At 44.1% G+C, this 27,923-nt stretch overlaps 1 protein-coding gene across 1 annotated transcript; it reads right to left on the bottom strand.

Moving 5' to 3' along the window:
• Positions 1-4: 4 nt before the first annotated feature.
• SFTPB (surfactant protein B) lies at positions 5-27,707 on the bottom strand. Its single transcript, XM_073650890.1, has 11 exons — positions 27,659-27,707; positions 23,615-23,745; positions 12,217-12,288; positions 10,009-10,128; positions 4,027-4,176; positions 3,780-3,866; positions 3,489-3,672; positions 2,800-2,963; positions 1,518-1,598; positions 812-919; positions 5-40 (listed from the first exon to the last, which is right to left on the bottom strand). The coding sequence occupies exons 1-11, from the start codon at positions 27,705-27,707 to the stop codon at positions 5-7; spliced, it is 1,182 nt and encodes a 393-aa protein (XP_073506991.1).
• Positions 27,708-27,923: the final 216 nt, after the last annotated feature.

The raw sequence follows: 27,923 nt of genomic DNA, 5'->3' as shown, positions 1-27,923 counted from the left end.
GACTTCAGTGCCAAACATGTGCCAGACAATGCCCGATGGCCTGGAAAATAAAACGGATTTATTACGAGATCAAGAAAATCAGCATTTCTGTGCAGGCAACATCAATCTTGGTGCTTGTTCACCTATCTAAATCGGGCCTTTTTTAACCCACTAACCAAAGGCACCTCCTAAACTAAGGCGAAGTTGTCATGGGCCTTGAACTTCTCAGACCCTTCTGACGTGACTCGCTCCATCTGCTTTTCGGCATAGCGGACGCGTGCAGGACCTTTCTGCGTTTACATAAATAAGTCAGACCAGACTAGCCCATTAGGACATTTCTTCACATGGACTTCCATGTCAGCTGTAGCCCACGTGCACTAACAGGCTAACGTTGGTCCATGTATGGTCCGTTGGTCCATGTATGGTCCATTGTTCACACAAACCAAAAATTTGGATAAACTTAACTTTTGGCCAAATTTAGACAATTATGAGACGACATTTTCTATACAGACTGTGATGTATGGAGTGGCTGTTGGTCTTCAGACCCAAACTGAGCCTCATAAATGCCTGAGGTTGTTGACTTGGGAATAGGTAGACCCCCAGCTGGTCTGTGTACATAGCCTGTGTTTCATGGATATCTGAATTTGGCTGAAAACTAATACTGTAAAACAGAGTGGACATTCCATACAGAAATCTGCTGCAAATTCATCCAAAGTGAATAAGCCCTTACGGTTGCCATATAGATTGGGATTCTGATATTGGGACTGTGAAGAACGTGTTTGAGGCTGCTTTGGACAATCTTGGTCTTTTCTCAGCCTCAGTCATCACGTACCTTACATTCTCTTGCATTGTCCAGGCTGTGGCACCAGTATGAGGGTCCAGCTACACAGGCAGTGTTCTCAGTAATGGTCTTAGAAGGAGCTGGACAGGCGCCCAGTGTCTATAGGGACAAGATAGGGATTTTATAATATATGCTACAGCAGTATAATTAAACCCAATCCATTCAGAGTCAGTCGATGGCCTCAGCCCCTTTGGTTACTATGACTTAAAGGGAATCTGTCACCAAGTTTTTGCTATTCCATCTCAGAGCAGCATGATGGAGGGCCAGACACCCTTATTCCAGTGATGCATCACTTACCAAGCTGTTTGCTCTAGTTTTGAGAAAATCCCTGTTTTATCTGATGCAGATCTACCAGTTCTCTGAATGCTGAGCTGTGTATAACCCCGCCCACACCACTGATTGGCTGCTTTCAGTGTACACTGTGCATAGGCAGAAAGCTTCCAGTCAGTGGTGGGGGCGGGGTTATACAGAACCAATAATAAGGAGGACTACACAGCAGCAGGTTTACTTAGTGATAATCTCCTACTGATAAAACAGTGATTTTATCAAAGCTACTGCAAGCAGCCCAGTAAGTGACACATCATTGGAATCGGGGTCTGAGTCTCTACATTATGCTGCTCTCAGATTACATGGCAAAAACCTGGCGAGTGATTCCCTTTAAGTGATGTAATTTGCAGTATTATTTAGTGTTACAAACCTGGCAGGTGATCTTGTGATCCCAAGGTTTCTGGAGAAGATCTGATAGTTCTGTCTGGTGTTCTTGGATGAATGCGTAACACTGAGAACATAGGAAAAAAAACTTTCATTCACATTGAAGGAACCCTCCAGAATTGATGTGTAATGGTAAACATATAGGCAATTACTCAGTTTATGTTTTGCATTGAAATATGACCACCAGGTGGCAGCATTTTGATAAATTCCAGTAAGAAAAAAATGTTTTATATGCTTTCAGATATAATAAAGGATTAATCAGTATTGGTTTGGCTGTGGACACTGCTACTGATCCAGAGAACGAGGCCATCCAATTATCTGTTCCTAATGAAAAGTTGTGTAAGATCCCCCTCTAATAAAATACAAGGAAATGAAAGAAACTTCCGGAAAATGTAAAATATCATCCACACGTTGTGGAAATTTTCCACATGTGAATTGACCCGAGGAGTGAATTATACAATCCACAGCGTGTCAATTCTTTGTGCGGAAATTATCGTGGACCTCACACTTTACATAGTAACTTGTGGATTTTGCTGTGAAAACAGGAAAATCTGCATCAAATCCTCAATGTGTGCATTTACCCGTATTGTGTATATTAGGCTGCTGGGTGTGTCATTTTAAAAAGAAATGAGATTAGTCGTATTTAGTCTTCACTGGCATCATGGTTCATGCATTGGGCACAGTGTAAGAGAGTGGAAGAATTATTATAGAAATATATGAAGCTATCACTCTCTGGTCGGACTGGCCGCGGCTCTCCTGACCCGAGTGTGCCAGCTGGCCTGCATAACAATATATGAAGTTGTCAAGCTTGGGTCTGGAGAGCCGCTGGCCAGTCCGAGCATTGTGGTCCGATCTTGGTCAGATTTATACGGCCGTCTTACTACGCCCTAAAAGACACAATTATCTATATAGGTTCAGAATTCTTGGGTTTCTGCACAAAAAAATGCACTAAAAACACGTCATGTCAAATCCAACGCAAAAAAAAAGGGCAAAATAAAGCAAAAAAAAGACATTAAAATGCAGTAATTTGAGCAGATTGCTAATGTGGATTTTGGTGCGGAAAAAAACATACAGGAAAAAATGCAGAGAAATGGGAAGATGGTCCTAGATGTCTAACGTAAGAGTCATGCATGTGTGTCTGGCCACCTCGTCTTTGCTGGATGAGATTAGCAGATGGATAGTAGGGAAGGCAGGAGGTGGTGGCTTCTCATAGTCTGGACCTATTAGCTTCATCTGCAGCTTCTTTGGTTACACCGCTGCTTTCTTACCTCCTTCCAGTCCTTTGCGGAGGTGCACACTCTGGAGAGAGCCGCACTGATTCCTTCTTGGGTCATGTTGGCACCATGCGTACTCTTCACAATGGAGGTGATGGCCAGGCAAGTGTCGCAGGTGATATCAGATTCCAGCACTGGCATTACCGCAGGGTAATTATCTAATAAATTACATATGGATCCGTAGGTAACATACAGTACAGACCAAAAGTTTGGACACACCTTCTCATTTAAAGATTTTTCTGTATTTTCATGACTATGTAAATTGTACATTCACACTGAAGGCATCAAAACTATGAATTAACACATGTGGAATTATATACTTAACAAAAAAGTGTGAAACAACTGAAAATATGTCTTATATTCTAGGTTCTTCAAAGTAGCCACCTTTTGCTTTGATGACTGCTTTGCACACTCTTGGCATTCTCTTGATGAGCTTCAATCTTGAAGGAGTTCCCAGAGATGCTTATACTTTTTTGTTAAGTATATAATTCCACATGTGTTAATTCATAGTTTTGATGCCTTCAGTGTGAATGTACAATTTTCATAGTCATGAAAATACAGAAAAATCTTTAGATGAGAAGGTGTGTCCAAACTTTTGGTCTGCACTGTACTTTAAATTGGCATTTACAGAGGGGAGGATCATCATATCTTCTGAAATATAGAAATGTCTAGAAAGCACTCACCTGGCCCACAGTTTTCTTCTGAAACACACATGAATAACAGTCCGCACACCAGTTTTGGTCCCAGTTTTCCCAATATAATGTCCAATATGATAACAATATACTTCTCGACCACGCACTGGCACACCCCGCTCAGCTTCAGTGGCAGTGCAAGACAAAGCTTAGATGCTCCCTTTGCAATGGCTTCCTGTATACATGAGATACCTATCAGCAGGCGGGTATATATACATATGTGCTCTTCTATTCCTGGCAATATATATGCAGTGTATTCGGTAAAGGGATTAATGAATTTACCTTTGGGATCGCTGCTTCGAATTTCTGCACAAATGATTTACACATCCAGCAAAGTGGCATGGGGATCGGCCATTCCTCTTTTATGTCCTGTGAATCATCAATACAGATTGGCAAACTCAATAATACACAGAGTAATCAAAATAGCAAAGGGTTCGGGAACAGGTGCCCATCAGAAGTGGGTGTAGCCTACGTCAGGTAAATAAGGGTCTGTGATTTCTCCAGACACAGTGCCAAGACCTCCTCTTACCAGTGTCGCCTTGGCATGCATGGTCTGTATAGTCTCCTGGATGAGAGGTAAGATATTCTCCTGCGATGGTTGGATGAGAAGATCTGGGTCCCAGTGAAGGGATTCGTCGGAATGACATAATCTTAGTTTAGTGCAGATTGAAGTCGGATTCTGTAAGACAATGGATAATTTTAATAAGACTAATAAGACATTATCTGTACTGGATTTACATTACATGGGACTGGGGCACAGTTTGCCTTCTCAAGCTCCATACAACTGTGCCAACAACAGTTCGGACAATGTTTCGGCTGGCAGCTATCTTGCCCGGCTTTCCTATACACAGGAACACTCGCTTTGCCGACCACTCCTGTGTTCTCTATGAGAGCTGCGGTCCAGGCTTCCATAGTGGCGGGTTCTCTCTTTCAGAACAAAAGGATTGGTAGTCCAAAATCGGACATGCTAGATCTTTACAATCATCTGTTGGGTGTCCCCCATACACTTTAAAATGTCAGTCGAAGACATCAATATTGGCCTAGTTCATCTGCTGCGGACTCCAAACAACAAGGGGGTCATTTTTCACTTGATGCCAATCTCCGACTCTCTGATACTGACACCAAAATTCTGTCACTTACGGTTCTGGCTAACGCTATTGACACCACTGATTTTTTTTTTTTTTCATAAAAATGCTAATATCTTCAGAAATATGTACCAACTGTGGATCATTAGAATATTTTAATTGCATTTACAAACACCTTCAAGAAGAAAGTTGGCCTGCATGCATGCAGTCGTTTTAAGAAAGAAGAAACATAGTATATGACATGGACAGGATTAAAGGCACCTTCATTGGATGCCAAGGTCTTTTGAGATATTCTTGGACTCTTTAGACTGCTTGTGCATAGTAATAATAGCATTTTTGGTCTTTTCATCCAACTCTCTTTGCTATTTGTGAAAAATAAACTGGGAATACATCTAGCCTTTTTGAGCATTGAAGCCACCAGTACTAGGCTAATTCATGTAATGTGAGCACTGACAAGGTCTGGACAGGTATGTCTAATTAATCACAGTCTAGTCTGATTAAGTCCTTTTTTGTTTTTCAAACTAATCAAGGAGTACTTAAAGGGTTGTTCCTTTACTTTTACATTGATGACCCGCGTACTACACATCTGTACTGTTCATATCCCCATCTGCTATCTGGCCTCCACCAGCAACAAGAACAGCTGATCGGTGGAGGTGCCAGGAGATGGACCTCCACATATCTGATATTGAAGACCTATCCTTTAATATCTAAGGATGCGGATAACGTTGACCACAGTTGAATATAGTGTGTTAGATCGGCTCTCTCAGCTGCACACGGAGGTAGGCACAGGAACGCTGTCTCTTTAAATTTCTTATTGGTTTATTAAAAATGCGGCATAAACCAATATAGAAGAGTTAATCAAAATAAACCCAGCCTTCTGGCATAACAGCAGAACAAAACAAATGTGCAGCATAGTCCTTATATCTGCCGGATTCCGGTCGCTCAGGGTTAGCAAAAAGCACACGGCTCAGGTTAGCACAAACACAAGCTCTTCTCTCTGGAGCTAGCCTCTCCATATACACTGAATACCACAGCAAGCCATCTGTTTAAACCCCAGACCACACCCTCTAACGTCGTTCTTAAAAACCAATCCCTTAAAATGGCTGCTTAACCTCTCTCAGCACTTGGTGTGCTGGAGAAAAACTTCTGGCTTTTAAATCACTGAAGCTAATAGCCTCAGTGAAACATATCTCCCCTCCAGCACTTTGCCAGTGACTTTATCACATCCCCCCCCCCCCCCCCATCTGCCCAAAGCCGGGGATTTAGGCACCTTCACTTGCTAAGTAGGGAAGTCTGGACAGGGCATCTGCTTTACCATGTAGTGTCTCGGGTCTGTTCTCCACATGAAAACTAAAGTTCCCGAGCACTAGAAACCACTTAGTCACCCGGGCATTCTTCCAGTTCGTTTCCCTCATCCATCTCAATTGCCCATTTGATGGCCAAGCACTCTTTCTCTTCAATAGCATAGTTCTTTTCGCAGGAGGAGAGTTTCCTACTCAGGAATAGGACTGGATGTTCGTCCCCATCTATTTCCTGGGACAACACAGCTCCCAAACCGACCTCAGAGGCGTCTGTCTGGACCACAGACTCCTTAGAGAAGTCAGGTGTGACCAAAACCAGCTGTTTACATCAGGCAAACTTCAACTCCTGGAACGCCATCTCTGCTTCAGAGGACCCTTTGGCCATCAATGTCTTCATGCCCCTAAGAAGATCAGTCAGGGGGCAGCTATTATGGCGATAATTGGGATAAATCTCTGATAGTTTCCCACAATTCCCAGAAACGCCCGAACCTGCTTCTTGCAGACCAGTTGCGGCCAATTTTGAATTGCCTCTACCTTATTTACTTGTGGCTTGATTTCGCCCCTTCCGACTATATAGCTCAAGTATTTTGCTTCTTCCTTTACTATGGCACACTTTTTCAAGTTTATAGTAAACCCTGCCTTCCTCAGCACATCCAGTACCACCTGAACCTTCTGCAGGTGACTTTCCAGTCCGAGCTGAAGATCACAATGTCGTCCAGATAAGCTTCTGCGTACATTTTGTGAGCTGCTAGGACCCGGTCCATGACCCTCTGGAAGGTAGCTGGGGCTCCCTGCAGACCAAACTGCATCCCGATGTACTGAAAGCACCCGTCAGGTGTAGAGAAGGTTGTCTTCTCCTTGGCACTTGGGGACAGGAGAATTTGCCAATACCCTTTCGTTAGGTCCAGGGTAGTGATATATATGGCTGACCCTTTCCTCTCAATGAGCTCATCTACCCGGGGCATGGGATATGCGTCGAACTTGGAAACCTCATTTAGCTTCCTGTAGTCATTACAGAAACACCACTCTCCATTTGGCTTCGGCACAATGATAATGGGGCTAGACCAGCTGCTCTGTGATTCCTCGATGACACCCAGGCTCAACATTCTCCTCACCTCCTTGGAGATCACCCCGCGGCGGGCTTCAGGAATCCAATACGGCTTTTGGTTTACCCTCACATGCGGTTCCGTCAGGATTTCATGCTTCACAACCTGCATACAACCTGACAGCTCCGAAAACAGGTCCCGGTTCCGCTGAAGCAGCTCTCGGCATTGATGCTTTTGGGCCGGTGACAGTGTTTCTGCCACGGTGACATCCTTGACCCTGACTTCAGGATGGGTCCCCAGGCACGTAGCTTCCACCGGTTCCCTGTCTCGCCATGGTTTGAGCAGGTTACTGTGGTACACCTAGTATGGCTTTCTTCTCCCTGGTTGGTGGACCTTGTAGTTGACGTCACTCAACTTTTCGACCACCTCGTATGACACTTGTTTGTTGGCTAGGAACTTAATTTTCACCGTGGAGATCAACACCAACACCCGGTCTCTAGGGCTAAATGTCTCAGTCTCTCCGACCGATTGTGGACCCTTGTTTGGGCCTCTTGGGACTGAAGGAGCCTCTCCCTCACAATCGGCATCACCTTTGCGATCTTGTCCTGCATCTGGGCCACATGCTCGATGACGCTTCAGTGGGGTGTTACCTCGGCTTCCTAGGTCTCCTTTGCAATGTCCAGAAGTCCCCGAGGGTGCCATCCATATAGCAGCTCGAACGGCGAGAACCCCTGTAGAGGCCTAGGGAACTTCCCTAATCAAGAATAGCAGGTAGGGAAGAAGGCAACCCCAGTCTCGCCCATCCTTCTTCACGATCTTCTTAAACATGGACTTTAGGGTCTTATTGAACCTCTCCACCAGGCCTTCTGTCTGCGGTTAGTACACTGACTTTCTGAGTTGTGTAATCTGGAGAGCCTTACACAACTCCCTCATCACTTTGGACAGAAAAGGAGTTCCTTGTCAGTTAAGGTCTCCTTTGGCAGGCCCGTCTGGGAGAAAATATGTACTAGCTCTCAGGCTATACTCCTGGCAGAGGAGTTTCTCAGTGGTACCGCCTCCAGGTACCGTATCGCGTAGTCCATCACCACTAGAATGTATTGGTGCCCCCTGACTGATTTAACCAGGGGCCCGACAAGGTCCATGGCAATCTGGTGAAATGGGACCTCTATAATGGGGAGTGGCACTAGGGGACTGCGGAAGTGGGATACTGGAGCAGTTAGCTGATAGGTAGGGCAAGACCGGCAGAAATAAACAATGTCTCGGTGATATCCAGGGTAGTAGAACCTCTGCAGGAAACGCTTTTGGGTTTTTGTCTATTCCCAGATGCCCACCCAAGACATGAAAGTGGGCCAAATCTAATACCCTATGCCTATAGGGACCAGGCACCAACAACTGCTCTATCTCTTCTCCTCTTGGTTTAGTGCCCCAATAAATTAGCTCCTCATTTAATGTGAAATATGGGAATCTGGTGTCAGCCCCTGGCTCTTGAGCAACCCCATTTATCACAGTCACATTATTGTATGCACCTTTCAACGTAAGACCCTGCATTTGAGCTGTACCAAAATTCCCCCCAGAAACCCCCAATTCAGGAATCTCAGACTCATGGGTCCCGGTCTCATCCTCGTCACTGGCAAGGACACATAGAGAGAATTCTTCCGCCTCCGACTGCAACCACTTCTGTGCCAGATGCAGGAGATCGAACATTTGGGAGCGAGACGGTTTATCACCGGAATATGCCCAGTGGTGGACCCTTTGAGCTCGGACAGACATAGTCACCCCTGAGTGTGCCAGTATCTCAGTTTTTAACTTTGAATATTCCTGGGCATCCTGTAAGGCCAGGTCATAATAAGCCTTCCTCAAACCACCTCTGTGAGCAACTCCATCTGCTACTGCTGTTGTTGGAGCTGGTCTTGTTGCTGCTGCTGTTGTTGGATCTGTTGCATGAGCAGCTTACTTGTCTCCTGCAGGGCTATCACAAGGTGCTTAATCAGATCCTCCATGTTGTTAAACGTTGGTTTGTGGCTTATGGCCCCCTTTATCCTGAACATGTGGTTTGTTTACAGCCGTTATACGTGTTCCTGGAACAATGCCCGCATTCTCCACCACCTGTGGTAGATCGGCTCACTCAGCTGCTGGTAGATACAGGAACGCTGTCTCTTTAAATTGCTTATTGGTTTATTAAAAATGCGGCACAAACCAATACAGTGTTCATCAAAATAACCACGGCCCTTCTGGCATAACAGCAAAACAAATGTACTGCAAAAAGCACATGGCTCAGGTTAGCACAAACACAAGCCCTTCTCTCTGAAGCTAGCCTCTCCATATACACTGAACACTGAATGCCTCAGCAAGCTGTCGATTTAAACCCCAGACCACACCCTGGGGTGGAGTTATGGAGAACAACCTCCTACCCGCTCTCTGGTTGTTCTCAAAAACCAAGCCCTTAAAATGGCTGCTTAACCCCTCTCAGCACTTAGTGTGCTGAGGCAAAACTTCTGGGCTTCAAATCACTGAAGCTAATAGCCTCAGTGAAACATACCTCCCCTCCAGCACTTTGCCAGTGACTTTGTCACAATAGACACATATAATGCCCCATGCTGTAATGCTTGTCATCGTGTCACAACGTCCTATTAGACCAGTGCACCATCCTAAAGAGTCAGAGACAGTAGCCCCAACAATGCGGAATCAGGCCCAATTCTCCCAGCCATGTCAGCCAGCTAAGAAAGAGTAGTCTAGGTATACCGTCACTTTATATGAAAGAGTCACTACATAATACATGGCAATATGACATTTTGCATTTTTTTTAAGTGAGGTCACTTTCCCTTTTTTAGTGGCAGTTCAGGATAGAAATGGTGCCATGTAAAAAGGTAGATAAAGCATGTCAACCACATATTGAACATTTTCATTAAAAGCGTACGGTACAAGGCATGTGGTGTCCCATGCGGCCCTCTGCAGCCTTCCTTCAGGGCCACCTATAGGCAATGCCTACTGTGCCTATAGGTAGGTCTGGCCCCTGTGTATTATTAATGATAATGATAAATGGATTATGGGGTGTTGCATTAGGCAGCTAGTTACTTACAATCTGCTTTTCCAGAACTTTTATTAAGACATCTTCATACTCGTCCACCATCTTAATGCATTCTGTCTGGAATGGAGGGATTCTGGAACATTGCTCATGTAGAAAATTTTTGATACAGGACTGTAAGCCGAGGACATAGCATAAGATTAGAGGAGCTACATGGTGTATTCAATGTCAGGCATAGTAACATAATTGTAAAAATAACTTGTCTCTGTCCCTTTAATTGCATGATCACTTCTGAACATTTTACAATTTGCATATAAAATTGAGTAACGTCTTTTGTATTGATCTTTCATTACAGCTTATACAATAGTCCAGAGCTGAAATCATAATTTTGGCTTCTGAGTGTAAATTTCCCAAAATTCTTTGGATCTTATACGAATTGTCTATGTATTATGTATTTATTGAAGATACATTGACATTTTCTTTTTTCTTGTAGACTCAGAATTAATGTCCTATTGCTCTCCTCCCTCCCCCCCCCCCACCTTTAGGGATCATTACACGTTCTGCCTGGTGGTCCTATTGATATGGAATGCCTTATCATCTCCCCTCCACCTCATTCCGCCTCCTATATCCACTTATATATACATCACTAGTTATATTCAGTTTTGGAACGCAGGTTCTTACATCGGTGGTACGCATACAGGCTTGGAGCGCTCACTTCCGCATGCGTGGAACGCAGCATAGCGGTCACCTGCCCGGAAATCGATTCACCCAGCAACTAACTGCGTCACTTCTGCCGCGGGCTCCAATTTTACAATTGGCCTTGATCCGCACACGCCCACTCTTTGACCTGCTTATAGGACTTCCGGGTACTCCCAACTATCGACGCCACAGGCTAACAAGCGCTGGATACCGCGTTAGGACGCCGGATATCTAAAAAGCATCTTGACCCATACTTTATGGTAGGTACCTTTCACTTCTCTGGGGCTGTCTATAACACCGTGGATACTTACCTGGCATCACCTTTTCTTGCAGATTTAGTTCTCTTTTGTGAGACACTGAGTCCCACACCTATTCCTCTAAACACCCAGCCACACATGTATGCTCCTCCCTCTCCTACATCTCCTGTATCTCCCTTTTTCTTTTTGTCCCTCCTACTCCTCCTTCTTTCTTTGCTATGAAAAGTTTCACTATGGGAGTTTACTATAGCTTTGTTACTTTGACCTCTATGGATCAAGCTCATGTGTACTTTATGTGCTTCGATTTTACAAACATATTTTTGCTGTATCAAAATTTGCATGACTGTAATGTATTTTTGATTTTTTTCTTTTTTTTCTTTTGGTTCTATCATTGTAGAGTGTACTGATGAAGGTCTATATGTCCGAAACGTTGCTGTTTAAACACTTTTAATTTACTGGCTAATAAAATTTTTGAAAATGTACCTTGAGTGCCGAGTTTTGCATCATACATGGGCACGTAGGTCATAGAAAGCTTAATAAAACTATACATTGATATCTGCGATCTGATGTCTTATTCCAGAGCAATCCTCATTTTTCTTAATATGTAAATGAGCTGTTAAGATCTATGGGCTGGACATAGATCCTCCTGAGAATCTGCCTCCAGAGATTATTTTATATGAAAGGAGAAGTTACCAGTGAGAGACATGTAGAGCCGGAGAGCAGTCATTACATGTTTCACACTGGTAACACCCCCTATCAGTTACAATAATCTCTGGAGGCAGATTCTCAGGGAGATCTATGTCCGGCCGTAGATCTTAACAGCTCATTTACATATTAAGAAAAGCGTGGATTCCTCTGGAATAAGACATAGGATGGCAGATATCATTTTATTCAGCTTCCTATGACCTACATGTCCATATAGATGGCTTAGGAGGGATGATCCTACTGACAGATTCCCTTTAAACCCTTCCTTACTCTAATATTCTCAATATAAGTATTATCATGAATTACTTCACATACATGGGTCTTGCTGAAAATGGAGGGTTGGCTGCACACTCGCAGCTCTCCCAATTCATTATTATAGAAGTTCCAAAAATTAGCGAGCAAGCACACTTTGCAATTTTTAACTCCCCAACATTTGGAGCCAGATCTGTCTGTCTTATGGATGTGACATAAATCTCCCAGGATAACCCCTTTAGATGGATTTTCATTGGTTAGGTTCCTTCAAAAGCTTAGATGACGAAATCGGCATTGATTTCTACAAGCTCTAACATATGGTGGTCCGATCGGTCAATATACGTGATACCTGGATTGAGGATGACTTTGCCATGTCAATGAGGATGGTGACAATCTGCTTACACTGCAAACACAGGACATCCTGTTCGATGGAAAAGACAAATCATTGAATAGTAGGATGGTCAGTGACCTGGTCATTTATATAACGGCATCATAACCCGGCACAAACTGCAGTAGGCATCTGGTCATGCTTCATAGCTACATTACGAGCACTGACATAGTAGTCAAACCTGCAGACCAGCTGCCACCCTGACCTGTGCCATGTAAGGTGCGGACTTGCTGGTGGTGCATAATACAATGATGCACCGGCAATGTGGAAATCGAGAGTCATCATCAGGTTACGGAATCTGTACTGACCCAAACATATGTAGACTCAATCGAATATTCATGAAGGAATTTTTTTTTTTTTTCAAATAAACACCCCTCTCCGGGAAGAGCCAGAAGTGTAACTTGAAGGTTCTAACATGGCAATGCAAAATATATAACAGAGCTCACACCTACCATGTGCCATTTACAGTGGGGGAAAAAAGTATTTAGTCAGCCACCAATTGTGCAAGTTCTCCCACTTAAAAAGATGAGAGAGGCCTGTATTTGACATCATAGGTAGACATCAACTATGAGAGACAAAATGAGAAAACAAATCCTGAAAATCACATTGTCTGATTTGGAAAGAATTTTTTTTTCAAATTTTGGAAAATAAGTATTTGGTCAATTACAAACAAGCAAGATTTCTGGCTCTCACAGATCTGTAACTTCTTCTTTGAGAGGCTCCTCTGTCCTCCACTCATTACCTGCAGTACTGTCACCTGTTTGAACTTGTTATCAGTTTTAATGACACCTGTCCACAACGTCAAACAGTCACACTCCAAACTCCACTATGGTGAAGACGAAAGAGCTGTCGAAGGACACCAGAAACAAAATTGTAGCCCTGCACCAGGCTGGGAAGACTGAATCTGCAATAGGCAAGCAGCTTGGTGTGAAGAAATCAACTGTGGGAGCAATAATTAGAAAATGGAAGACATACAAGACCACTGATAATCTCCCTCGATCTGGGGCCCCACACAAGATCTCACTCCGTGGGGTCAAAATGATCTCAAGAATGGTGAGCAAAAATCCCAGAACAACACGGGGGGGCCTAGTGAATGACCTGTCGAGAGCTGGAACCAATGTTACACAGGCTACCATCAGTAACACACTACGCCGCCAGGGACTCAGATCCTGCAGTGCCAGACGTGTCCCCCTGCTTAAGCCATTACATGTCCAGGCCCGTCTGAAGTTTGCTAGAGAGCATTTGGATGATCCAGAAGAGTATTGGGAGAAGGTCATATGGTCAGATGAAACCAAAGTAGAACTGTTTGGTAGAAACACTACTCGGCGTGTTTGGAGGAGAAAGAATGCTGAGTTGCATCCAAAGAACACCATACCTACTGTGAAGCATTGGGGTAGCAACATCATGCTTTGGGGCTGTTTCTCTGCCAAGGGACCAGGACGACTGATCTGTGTACATGAAAGAATGAATGGGGCCATATATCATGAGATTTTGAGTGCAAACCTCCTTCCATCAGCAAGGGCATTGAAGATGAAACGTGGCTGGGTCTTTCAGCATGACAATGATCCCAAGCACACCGCCAGGGCAACGAAGGAGCGACTTCGTAAGAAGCATTTCAAGGTCCTGGAGTGGCCTAGCCAGTCTCCAGATCTAAACCCTATAGAAAACCTTGGGAGGGAGTTGAAAGTCCGTGTTGCCCAGCGACAGCCCCAAAGCATCACTGCTCTAGAGGAGATCTGCATGGAGGAATGGGCCAACATACCAGCAACAGTGTGTGCCAACCTTGTGAAGACTTACAGAAAACGTTTGACCTCTGTCATTGCCAGCAAAGGATATATAGTATAACAAAGTATTGAGATGAACTTTTGTAATTGACCAAATACTTATTTTACACCAAAATTTGAAAAAAAAGTTCTTTCCAAATCAGACAATGTGATTTTCAGGATTTGTTTTCTCATTTTGTCTCTCATAGTTGAGGTCTGCCTATGATGTCAATTACAGGCCGATCTCATGTTTTTTAAGTGGGAGAACTTGCACAATTGGTGGCTGACTAAATACTTTTTTCCCCCACTGTATACTACTGGTGTCTTCTTATGTGGCACAGGGAAATTCACTAGCAAAACAGAAGGGCACCACATAAATGGAAAATACAGGGCTGCCTTCAAGGAGAAACAGCATGAGAGCAGAATAGCGGCACACACCGAATATATTGCAATCATAATTTTTTTGGCACAATAAAAAAACATGAACCAATGCCATTTAGAATAAGTACACATTAGACTAACATTAGCAGAAACAAAGTGTTCAGCAGACAGTCTAATATGTATAGTCAGGGACAGGGTCGGTCTGGGCTGGCGGGATACCGGGAAATTTCCCGGTGGGCCCCGCCACCTGCTGCAGAGTAGAGGGGGGAGAAGAGAACAAAAAAAAAATCCTGCGGTTTTAAGGGGCACGGGCCCTTTAAAAGCGCAGGCACAGTGTATGCAGGGACGCGCACACGCAGCGTTCATTACCTGAACCACCGCGGCGCACGTCCCAGTGAAGCAGCTGAAGCCGCGTGTCTCCCTTCGCCGGCGGCTTATGACGTCATCGTCATGCGCCTGCTGTGAAGGAGGCGCGCAACTCAGGAGAAGGAGGACACCGCACGGGAGCGCAGGAAGGTAAGAGGTGTGTGTGTGTGTGTGTTGGTCTGGACCCACTGGCTGGACACACAAGGCGGGGGCCAGATGGACACACAAGGGGGGGCCCAGCAGGACACACAAGGGGGTGCCCAGCTGGACACACAAGGGGGGGCCCAGCTGGACACACAAGGGGGGGCCCAGCTGGACACACAAGGGGGGGCCCAGCTGGACACACAAGAAGGGGGCCCAGCTGGACACACAAGAAGGGTGCCCAGCTGGACACACAAGGGGGTAGGCTGGCTGGACACACAATGGGGGAGCCAACTGGACACAAAAGCGCTGGTCCTGGATGGACACACAAGGGGGGAACCCTGGCTGGACACACAAGGGGGGCCCAGCTGGACACACAAGGTGGGAGCCGACTGGACACACAAGGAGGGGCTCTGGCTGTACACACAAGGGGGAACACTGGATGAACACACAAGGGGGGCCCAGCTGGACACACAAGGGGGGGCCCAGCTGGACACACAAGGGGGGGCCCAGCTGGACAGACACACAAGGGGGTAGCCAGGCTGGACACACAAGGGGGTAGCCAGGCTGGACACACAAGGGGGTAGCTGACTGGACACACAAGGGGGAACCCTGGCGGGACACACAAGGGGGAACCCTGGCGGGACACACAAGGGGGGAACCCTGGTGGGACACACAAGGGGGGAACACTGGCGGGACACACAAGGGGGAACCCTGGCGGGACACACAAGGGGGGAACCCTGGCTGGACACACAAGGGGGGAACCCTGGATGGACACACGAGGGGGAACTCTGGCTGGACACACGAGGGGGGGCCAAGCTGGACACACGAGGGGGGAGCCCTGGCTGGATACGCAAGGGGGTCCCTGGCTGGACACGCAAGGGGGAACCCTGGCTGGACACGCAAGGGGGGGCCCGGCTGGACACACAAGAGGGGGCCCGGCTGGACACACAAGGGGGGGCCCTGGCTAGATACACAAAGGGTAACCCTGGCTGGACCCAGGCAAAGGAGGGTGGGCAGGATGGGTATATGGGGGGGCAGGCTGGACACATGGAGGCCAGGATGGATATATGGGGGGCAGGATGGATATATGGGGGGGCAGGCTGGACTCATGGAGGCCAGGATGGATATATGGAGGGGGCAAGCTGGACTCATGGAGGCCAGGATGGATATATGGGGGGGGCAGGCTGAACACATGGAGGCCAGGATGGATATATGGGGGGGGACAGGCTGGACACATGGGGGGCTAGGATGAATATGTGGGGGGGGCGGGCTCGATACACATGGGCTAGCATAAATATATGGAGGGGCACGCTGGATATATGGGGGGTGTCAGGATGGATATATGCAGGGGGTACGGGCAGTATGGATATATGAGGGGGGAGGCTGGACACATGGAGGCCAGGATGGATATGTAGAGGGCAGGCTGGACACATGGAGGATATATGGGGGGGATATATGGGGGCGCAGGCTGGAAACATGGAGGCAAGGATGGATATGTGGGGGGGGCAGACTGGCCACATGGGGGGGCTAGGATGGGTATATGGGAGGGGGCAGGCTCGATACACGTGTGCTAGGATAAATATATGGAGGGGTCACACTAGACAAATGGTGGCCAGAAGGGACATATGGGGGTGCCTGGCTACACAAGGGACTTAATTACTGTTTGGGAGCCAGATTGAGGAACATACTTTATTAGTTTATGGTGACCAGTGGGGAACATTATTACTTTAGATTCCAATTATTATTATTACATTATTACTTCTGTAATATAATTTACTTTTTAGGAAATTGTTTTCCATGGGATGGGACAAAAGAGGGGTCCTGTTACTGTGCAGGACGGCACTATGTTGCTTTTTTTCTTCAACTAGTGTAGTGTAGAAGTCGGGGGGGGAAAGTGGGAATATTCTCTAGAAGAGATCAGTTATTGATAACTGTGTGTTATTTTCTGCAGAGATGATTCCTGGCTGGAAGAAGTGATGGCTGTCTGTGCCAGATGAAGAAGAAAAGCGAAGATGAAGGACTTCACCTAGAGACGTCACTGGTGAGTCAGTGTATTACATGTACACTTACACTACACACGTGGTCAAAATTGTTGGTACCCCTCGTTTAATGAAAGAAAAACCCACAATGGTCACAGAAATAACTTGAATCTGATAATTACAAATTTTTGAAAATGAACAAATGAAAGTCAGACATTGCTTTTCTGCTTCCACAGAATTTAAAAAAAAATTAAACTCATGAAATCGGCCTGGACAGAAATGATGGTTCTTCTTAACTTAATACTTTGTTGAACGACCTTTTGAGGCAATCACTGCAATCAAACCATTCCTGTAACTGTCAATGAGACTTCTGCGCCTCTCGACAGCTATTTTGGCCACTCCTCATGAGTAAACTGCTCCAGTTGTCTCGTATTTGAAGGTTGCCTTTTCCAGACGGCATGTTTCAGCTCTTTCCAAAGATGCTCCATAGGATTTAGGTCAGGGCTCATAGAAGCCACTTCAGAATAGTCTAATGTTTTCCTCTTAGCCATTGTTGGGTGTTTTTAGCTGTGTGTTTTGGGTCATTATCCTGTTGCAAGACCCATGACCTGCGACTGAGACCAAGCTTTCTGACACTGGGCAGCACATTTCTCTCTAGAATCCCTTGATAGTCTTGAGATTTCATTGTACCCTGCACAGATTCAAGACACCCTGTGCCAGATGCAGCAAAGCAGCCCCAGAACATAACAGCACCTCCTCCATGTTTCACAGTAGGGACAGTGTTCTTTTCTTGATATGCTTCATTTTTCCGTCTGTGAACATAGAGCTGATGTGCCTTGCCAAAAACTTCCATTTTTGTCTCATCTGTCCATAGTACATTCTCCCAGAAGCTTTGTGGCTTGTCAACGTGTAGTTTGGCAAATTCCAGTCTGGCTTTTTTACTATTTTTTTTTTCAACAATGGTGTTCTCCTTGGTCGTCTTGCATGAAGTTCACTTTGGATCAAACAACGGTGGATAGTACGATCTGACACTGATGTTCCTTGAGCTTGAAGTTCACCTTTAATCTCTTTAGAAGTTTTCCTGGACTCTTTTGTTACCATTCATATTATCCGTCTCTTTGATTTGTCATCAATTTTCCTCCTGCGGCCACGTCCAGGGAGGTTGGCTACAGTCCCATGGATCTTAAATTTCTGAATAATATGTGCACCTGTAGTCACAGGAACATCAAGCTGCTTGGAGATGGTCTTATAACCTTTACCTTTTAACATGCTTTTCTATAATTTTCTTTCTAATCTGAAACAACTCTTTCCTTTGTTTCCTCTGGTCCATGTTGAGTGTGGTACACACCATGTCACCAAACAACACAGTGAGTATCTGTAGCCCTATATACAAGCCCACTGACTGATTACAAGATTGTAGACACCTGTGATGCTAATTAGTTGACACAACTTGATTTAACATGTCCCTTTTGTCACATTATTTTCAGGGGTACCATCATTTCCGTCCAGGCCTATTTCATGAGTTTAATTTTTTTTTAAATTCAGTGGAAGCAGAAAAGCAATGTCTGACTTTCATTTGTTCATTTTCATAGATTTTTAATTTATTATTACTTTTGTCAGATTCAAGTTATTTCTGTGACCATTGTGGGTTTTTCTTTCATTAAACAAGGGGTACCAACAATTCTGACCACGTGTGTATATAGTATATACAGAACTCCTGTGTATGTCACTGGTGATCACTGTATTATGTATACACTATATACAGAGCTTCTGTGTATAATGTCACTGGTGACCACTGTATTACCTGTACACTATATACAGAGCTCCAGTGTATAATGTCACTGGTGATCACTGTATTACCTGTACACTGACACTATATACAGAGCTCCTGTGTATAATGTCACTGGTGATCCCTGTATTACCTGTACAATATACACTATATACAGAGCTCCTGTGTATAATGTCACTGGTGACCACTGTATTACCTGTACACTATATACAGAGCTCCTGTGTATAATGTCACTGGTGACCACTGTATTACCTGTACACTATATACAGAGCTCCTGTGTATAATGTCACTGGTGACAACTGTATTACCTGTACACTATACACTATGTACAGAGCTCCTGTGTATAATGTCACTGGTGACCACTGTATTACCTGTACATTATATACAGAGCTCCTGTGTATAATGTCACTGGTGACCACTGTATTACCTGTACACTATATACAGAGCTCCTGTGTATAATGTCACTGGTGACCACTGTATTACCTGTACACTATATACAGAGCTCCTGTGTATAATGTCACTGGTGACCACTGTATTACCTGTACACTATATACAGAGCTCCTGTGTATAATGTCACTGGTGATCACTGTATTACCTGTACACTATACACTATATACAGAGCTCCTGTGTATAATGTCACTGGTGATCACTGTATTACCTGTACACTATACACTATGTACAGAGCTCCTGTGTATAATGTCACTGGTGACCACTGTAATACCTGTACACTAAATACAGAGCTCCAGTGTATAATGTCACTGGTGATCACTGTATTACCTGTACACTGACACTATATACAGAGCTCCTGTGTATAATGTCACTGGTGAACCCTGTATTACCTGTACCCTGACACTATATACTGAGCTCCAGTGTATAATGTCACTGGTGGTCACTGTATTACCTGTACACTGTACACTATATACAGAGCTCCTGTGTATAATGTCACTGGTGATCCCTGTATTATCTGTACACTGACACTATATACAGAGCTCCTGTGTAATGTCGCTGGTGGTAATAACAGTGTTGTTAGTATTGTGGTTTGTATTCATGATCAGTATTGTAGTATTTGGTCACTTTGGGGTGGTAATATGTGGTCTGGTCATGGTGTGGCCGTATTTGTTCCTTGTATGTGGTATTATTCGGTCACTATGTGGTGGTAATATGTGATCTAGTCATGGTGTGGCAATATTTGTCCCTTTTGTATGTGGTATTATTGGTGTTGATATAGTGAACTGTGTTGTGTATGGCGGTCATTTTGTTCTTGCTGATATTAACTAGGAAAAGATTTTTTTCCATTAGGCCACAGCCCCATCATTAGTATTTGGTTAGTATTTTTTCTCAGGAGTCGCTGCCAAAACCAGGAGTGGGTGATAAATACAGAATTGGTGACTTGTTTCTATTATACCTTTTCTCTGATTGTTCCTCACCTGGTTTTGGCTCCTACTCCTGAGAAAAAATACTGACCGAATACTGACCAAATACTGATAGTGGGGCCGTGGCCTTAGAGATTAAATACTTGGACCAGAGCGGCAGAGATGCACTTACAGGGGTTCTCTGGTGAAAACAAGTAATCACCTCTCCACAGGATCAGTGATGATATTGATTGGTGGGGGTCTGACTGCTGGGACACAATCGGCAGAATGTGGAGCTTTTCACCCCATTAGACTGGAGCGGCATGTGAGATGCGACCACTCATCCATTCATTCCCTCAGTGGCTGTGAGCGCTGCTCTTTTTTGGAAGCTGCATTTTAAAATGGGGATCAGTGTCCTGTCAGGGATGAAACTTCCCCATTCTTCTGATAGGCGCGTTTTCCAATGTTCGGATCCAAACGATCAATAAGTGATCACCGATCCTGTGGATCCCATGGATCGGTGATAACTTGTTTTAACCAAAGAAGCCCTTTAATGCAAACTACCGTAATTGTACATCCCAGTTAGTGTCGCACAGTAGATGTGCAGGAGCCGCCAGTCAATGCTCCACTATAACAGGGATAGCAGATATCAGATATTTGCATATGGCTGTAGGTGGGCCCCTAGAGTCAGTTCTCCCTGTGGGCCCCAGACACCCCAGTCCGACCCTGGTCAGGGATGTAATTATCACGTAATTATCGTAGTCGGGGAGGTGCGGCCGTGACCGGACTAATTTGGGAGGGGAGCCCGCCGACACCAGCGTCTATTTCAACTGCAATTGAGTTCGAGGACACATATTCAGTTGAAATGTATTGCGGCGCACTGCCATGCACGTCGCCGGACAATCAGAAACCGGCAGCTGACGTTGGCATACCAATCATGGGCAGAGCCTTGCAGTGACAGCTATGAAAGAGGATGTGGCGTGCCGTAGGAACAGGGGAAATAAGAATAATTGTTCATTTTATTTTTTTATATATATTGGAGAATAGCTGCCGAATAGGGGACATTATTATTATTGGTAAATGCCCAGGATGGGAGATATTATACCAGGTAGGGGCCCAGGATGGGGGACATTATTACAGGCTGAAGCACAGGATGGGGAAATTTTTTACTGGAAGGGGCCCATGATGGGTGACATTATATCAGGAAGGGGCCCAGGATGAAGGACATTATGACAGGAAGGGGCCCAGGATGGGGGACATTATTACAGGAAGGGGCCCAGGATAGAGGACATTATCACAGGAAGGGGCTAGGATGGAGGACATTATTACAGTAAGGGGCCCAATATGGGGGACATTATTACAGGAAGGGACCTGGATGGCATTGGAGGACATTATTACAGGAAGGAGCCCAGGATGGAGGACATTATTACTTGAATGGGATCAGGATGGAGGACATTATTACTAGATGGGACCTAGAATGGGGGACATTATACCAGGATGGGGCCTATATATTATACACTATAATAATTACTAATATAAATAATAATAAGAACAATCATAAAAGGGATGTTAAATAACACAGCATCAAATAGGTCCCCTGAATGGATGAAAATATAAACATAGCACTAAAATATACAATATCACCTAAATCAAATGTACTAGTAAATGGGGGGAGGTTCAAGCAACAAGCCCACGCACTTTGCCGCTAACATTGAGGGCTTCTTCAGGAGCCAGAGCTTAGGTGTTATCTACTGTATGTATTAGCTACTCCTCTGGATTCCAAATATATATAATCCTCCTCTTAGGCCGGAATCATTATTAAGTCATTCTATAGCCAAACAGAAATATTTTAGGTACAAGTTAATTACCACATTTTAGTTGCTTCCTTTCTTCCCAATCCAATCATAGCGATCACTTATTGTAGGAAAATGGATTATGTATGCATACAGTTCAGCAGTTTAATCTTAGCCATTTTCTTTTTTTTTATTGTCAATTTGTCATCCCTACTTTTTAAGAACCGCAACAACAATTTTTTTACTTTGTTTTATGAGGACTACTTATTTACTGAACGAGTTATAATTTTATTGGCAGTAGAGTCAGTGTGAATTGATTTACAGGTCTCGGTCCATCGGTCACGTCGGTGATCTATGGCCGCTGGACGGGAGCCCTGAAAGCCGCCTCTTAGCTGACGGTATCTGCTGCTCCTCTGTTGACTAGCCGGTCTGGCGCGATATCATCGTTGCATCGTGATGTACATGTAATGTTGCGCTAAGTCGGCTAATCAAAAGAAAAGACAGGTAAGAGGCGGCTCTCACAGTCCTCGTCCAGGGGATACAGATTACTGCCGTAACCTATTTACTGAGAACCGATTTGCACCAGTTCTGATTGGCACTATTCACTTTACGATAAAATGAACTGAAAAACACAAAAAATAATTTTGTGAGGTGGAATGGAAAAAAAACGAAAATTTTGGGTTTTGTTTTCACATGGTAAAAAAAATATGTCTGAAAAAAAAAATCCACACGATTATGGAAAACCAAATTTACACATAATTTTTTAAAAAAATTTTTGCTATAAAAAAAAAATATCAGTGTGTTTTTCTGGTGTTCTGAGATCCAAAACATTTAGGACCCGATTCATCAATGATGAGGGGGCATGCTGGAGTTAGACGCTTACGCCTCTTCATGAATCAGCTATGTGTGCGCCTTGCCATGAATCCTACTTATGTCGTAGTGAACGCTGCTGTTCATCATGAATTTGACAAGCTGCGGTCGTCCTCCCCTATCTCACCCCATTTTGTCAGAACTGGGGGAAACTGGCATAAAGACGACACAAAATTTTGCGACTTTTCAAAGCTTTTACTCCAGAATTCTGGTGTGAAAGTTTTGTTGAATCAGGCCCTTAGTTTTCCATCAAAGGAGCTATAGTTTTCATTAGTATCACTATGGAATCCATATGACTATTTGATTGCTTTCTATTTTTTGGGGGGCGAAGTGTTCCACATGTGGCATAATTATCAAAATATTTTAATAGTTTGGACCCTTATAGATGTGGGGTTAAATTGCCACAGAATAAGGGTAAAGATCTGCATCGTGGCTTCCATTCATAGCAAAGTCAACAACAGAGTGCTGGGATGGACCTCTATAACAGACCATATTGTGTTATGATGGTTTCCATCGGGTCTGTCGGGGCTTCTAACGTTATTTAGCACTGGTTTTGCCTCTGAGGGTAGTGCAAACAGACCTGTACAACACTTTTTTTATTACTGAAATGGCACTGGTCATTGCCAGTCTGATTGCTCTCCTACCCATGTTGTACCGCCGTACCACCAGTACTAAGCTACCTTGATGACATTGTGGAAAACTGAATGCACTGTGTCTTCATTCATCTAGAAATGGTCTGTGGCTTTTTGAGTAAAGTTACTTTATAACATATGGATTCAAAGAATCTTTTTCACATGCAGATCATCATCATCATCAATAAAGAGCAAAAGATCTCACGTCGTCAATAATCGAAATACAATGTTACTGCTGGTATTGCATGGAATGATTGTCACGTGAATCCATTGATGATCTCAGATCTTACCACATCTTCCTTCCATACATTCTGATTACAGTGATCCACGGCTCCACAATGCACCGCTGTGCCCAGATCCTGGCACCAGTACTCTGGCCCCTGGGCACATTCCTCCTTCACCAGGACTTTGCCAGACACAGCTGCGGAAAAACCGAGAAGACACCTTAAAAGTCATATTACATCAAGAGAACCAGACTTTTCACTAACACAGTTTGACTTATGATAAAATTTATCTCCTAATTGATAATTGACCCACATGCAGAACTTGGTTTTCCAGAAGGCATGAGCGTAAATCACTAAAATTAGAAAAATGCAAAAAAATAAATTAAAAATATGAGAGCAATTCCTTTCTTCATCTCCTGTGTTTCTTTCATCCTATCTTGCTTCATATTACAATTATTAACAAAGAAATAATCTCAGGAGCTCAATCATGTCCTATTTATCCTTCTCATTTTCTGTGTGTGGCTGTAAGACAACTGTCTGCAGCAGGAGCCGCTCCCCTCTGCCCTATCTTCAGCAGGACAAAAAATACCAAGATCCGTTTCAGCTTCTACTTGCCACATCTCAAAAATGGAACTGATCATCAGATTAACCCATGGTCTCTGCAGGATTTCTACAATTCTGTTTCAGGATCATGCAGAAAATACTGCAGACTAAAGAAGAGAGATGGAAACTACATGTCTTGTTTAATTTTAACATTCATTTTTAGGTTTAGTATGTGCTTTTCCTAACTCTGTGCCCCTTTATTTTATGCTTTGGAGCTTGCATGCCCCGGTTATGATTAGCATGTTCATGAATTTGTTTGTGTGCCTAAGACGAGCCCCTCCTCGATAAACTGCTGTATGCACTTTGGGATTTCACTTTGGTCAATTGTGAATGTAGTGGAGGGGACAGGGGAAAGGCTGCCCCACACCACTCACATTGTAGGGCTCATTACCAAACTGGGGAGTTTGAGATTCTTCCTACTGAGATCTGTTTTTTATTTTCCGCCACGGTGTGCCCTTCCCCAGGCAAGTAGTATACTCAGCACGGCAGGCTGTCAATCATTGTGCCAGGGAGTAATTACAGTGCACAATGACTGACAGCAACCACTCCCTGCACCACCATGACTGGAAGCAAGCAGCTGCAGGGAGGATATAATTTCATTTTCTCCTAGTAGCCACTGCTCCAGGAATACTGCCACATATGACTTAGCTATTTATCACTATATCTGCAGGTAAATAGCATTTTTGGGGCTGACCGGTTCCATTTAAGTGTCCTGGGTTCCTAGGGTTGTGTGATGTCTCATTTCCCTGTAATCCAGGGAACTAGTCTGATTGCTGTATGTGGAGTTGGGAAAGAATTTTTCCTCTAATATGGAGCTATTAGTGTCTGCCCCATGGGGTTTTTGCCTTCCTCTGGATCAACATGTGAAGCTATAGGTTGAACTCGATAGACTTAAGTCTACCTTATGGCATAAAACTATGAAACCCCTCACTATGCGCTGACTGCTTCCGCAGACTTTTTTCGTCCAATTTCCTTAGCTTATATTACGGCTTGGTATAAAGTGTGAATTCTATCTTAAATAGATATTCCAATCTTCTATGATAATAGCATTTTGCTGGTAATGGAGGAGACACAGCACCAGTGGAGCGTGGCATAGAATCCAGTGCTACACCAGAGTACTCAGGCTCGTTAAAGGGTCGATAGTGACTTGTAGGATTGCTGCTTTCAACAGGTGGCGCTATAGAGTTCAAGTCCTCTTTCTCTCTGAAGAGGTAATTTGCATGTTAAATTTTTCAGAGGAGCATTGCATGGCGAATAAGCCTCCATACATTGGCATGCCAGAGCCGGTATGTCAATCTTCATAAGGAGAAAGGTTATCCCTTAGACCTCAGTCCAGAGCCTTTCACCTATTCAAATCAGTTCTCATACTTTGCACTGACGAGGGGCAATACCCCGAAACACCATGTCTGCAAATTGAGATTCTGATTTGGCTTTTATCCTAAGTCATATTGCTAAATTGCATATCGCTAAAGGGTCGATAGTGACTTGTAGGATGGCTGCTTCCAACAGGTGGAGCTATAGAGTTCATATCCTCTTCCTCTCTGAAGAGGAAATTTGCCTACAGAATTGATTAGGGACCTAGAGTATGGAGCCTCACCCTTTAAAAAGTGACCGTAGAACTTAGCAATGTAACATCATTTTATACCATGGGAATATCCCAGTAAGCATGTAAGACTGATTATAAGAATCATTACTTCCTATTACATACAGGACTGGTTGTTTCTAAAGTTCAAGTAGTTTTCCAGATTATAGAATTGAATCCCATGTAATCCCTGAGGGTCCCTGCTTGGCCACAAGGATCAATAGAATGAAGGGGCAGCGGTGTTATCTGTTACTTCAGCTTAACTTTGCTCTACCTCATTCACACAAATCAGTTAAGTGGAATCTGACAGCCGATTCATGCCCGAACCACGGATAACAAGTATCAGAGTCTGACTCCGTTATTTCAGGCAGGTTTGTTTTACTCGGTAATGCTACAGTGTTTTAGAGAAAATATAATTTTAAAAGCCGGCTGGGGACCATGCAATTCCAAATTACTGTCCAAAGAGGCAGATCGCTGACAGCTTCTCCCCAACCCACTTCCCTAGACTAACAGGTCAGTCCATATAGGTGTGTATTTATTATTATTTTACTCACTTATATAGTGCCATTAATTCCACAGTGCTTTACAGACATCATCATCACTGTCCCCATTGGGGCTCACAATCTACATTCCCTATCAGTAGGTCTTTGGAGTATAGGTGGAAACTGGAGAACCCGGAGGAAACCCACCAAACACAGGGAGAGCATATAAACTCCTTGCAGATGTTGTCCTTGCTGGGATTTGAACCCAGGACCCCAGCGCTGCAAGGCTGTAGTGCTAACCACTGAGCCACCATGCTGCTCATGTATTAGGAGAGACCTGTCAGTCAGGAGTACTGGGGTGGGGAGAAGCCGCCAGGGACCTGCCTTAGACTAGGTTTTAAGAACACACAGTCAGAGTCCGGCTTTTAGAATTATTTTTTCTCTGAAACGTTGCAGTGAAACATGGTTCGGGCAGCATTAAGGATATGTCAAGTTCCCTTTTAGCTGCAGCCACAAGATTTAGACCACTGAACAGCAGATGTCAACTATGGTTGTGCCATGTGCTGCAGTGAAGGGACAGTAATAATCTGGCCTAAAAGAAAGGATTTTAAAATATAGTTATTCTTGACAAAGCATCCTATAGGGATATATATATGGTCCGTATATCAGATTGTAATTATTTTAATTATTTTATATTAGACTTAGCAAATGCTCTACGTGGGCAGCATTACAGCAATTGCCATTAGCATTACATAACTAGACTGTGCAGAAGGGAAACTGAAGTGTCTTAGTCCTAATCCTAAATTGTCACCTACAGATAACAAATGGAAATTCAGTGGATATTCAAGATAGATGGAAAGAAAAGTTCCAAAAACTTTCAGAAAACTCATAATGACGCTATGAAATCCAACCTTATTATGGGTTGATGGTGAAGATATGGACATAGAAAATGTGCCCATTAGTCAAGAGATACAGCCAAACCTGGGACAAGGATACAAGACATACAAGATGCAGTGATTTATCTATTGTCTTGAAAAATAATGTTCAAAGTAAGAGATTCATCTGTGGATGTGAAATCTGGAGAGATAGGAAAGCTAATGATGCTTCTGAAGGTCAGAGATGGAGAGGACAGGAGTGATCAAACTAAGCCAGAGCTTCACCTTGAAGCAAATACAAGGACCAGCCTGAAGAGTTTTGGACATTCTACGAGAAGATCTAGATCATGAAGGAAAAGGAGATGATCCACAAAAAAACACAGACTTATCACAGGAAACATGACCATTACATAGAGGAGCCTGAACCCCCACAGAGAAGATAGGACATGTGGAGAATCACAGAGCATTGCCTTCATGGAGACAATCCTCAGGAATCCAATCTAATATTATCACAGCAAGTCTACCAACTCCATCCCTCGACCTCCAATAATCCAGAGAAACCACTCACCTGCGATCAGACACAGGAGACATACCAGGCTCAGGCGTGGTCCTTCCATCATTACTGTAATGGACTGCGTCCCTTACCTGCTCACCCTATATACCTGCACGGGAGGGGTGAGAGAAGGAAATGGCACTCCCAGAAAAAACACACCACTCCTTCTTTTCTTAGAGATTAGGGCTATCTATCTATCTATCTATCTATCTATCTATCTATCTATCTATCTATCTCATATCTATTAATCTATCTATCTATCCATATCTATCATCTATCA

The sequence above is a fragment of the Phyllobates terribilis genome, unplaced genomic scaffold (genome assembly GCF_046119375.1).
Source record: "Phyllobates terribilis strain yellow unplaced genomic scaffold, ASM4611937v1 Scaffold_11__3_contigs__length_659146591, whole genome shotgun sequence".
In the NCBI taxonomy this organism is placed as follows: domain Eukaryota; kingdom Metazoa; phylum Chordata; class Amphibia; order Anura; family Dendrobatidae; genus Phyllobates; species Phyllobates terribilis.
Note: the sequence above shows the minus strand (reverse complement) of the source record. Positions and strands in the feature narration are given on the sequence as shown.

Bases quoted from the DNA above. Each gene is read 5' to 3' on its own strand.
- SFTPB (XM_073650890.1), bottom strand. From the start codon at position 27,707: ATGGAAGGACCACGCCTGAGCCTGGTATGTCTCCTGTGTCTGATCGCA. The intron at 23,746-27,658 runs GTGAGTGGTTTC...GTTTTTCCGCAG, and splicing joins TCTCCTGTGTCTGATCGCAG to CTGTGTCTGGCAAAGTCCTG. The intron at 2,964-3,488 runs GTGAGTGCTTTC...GTAATTTATTAG, and splicing joins AGAAGAAAACTGTGGGCCAG to ATAATTACCCTGCGGTAATG.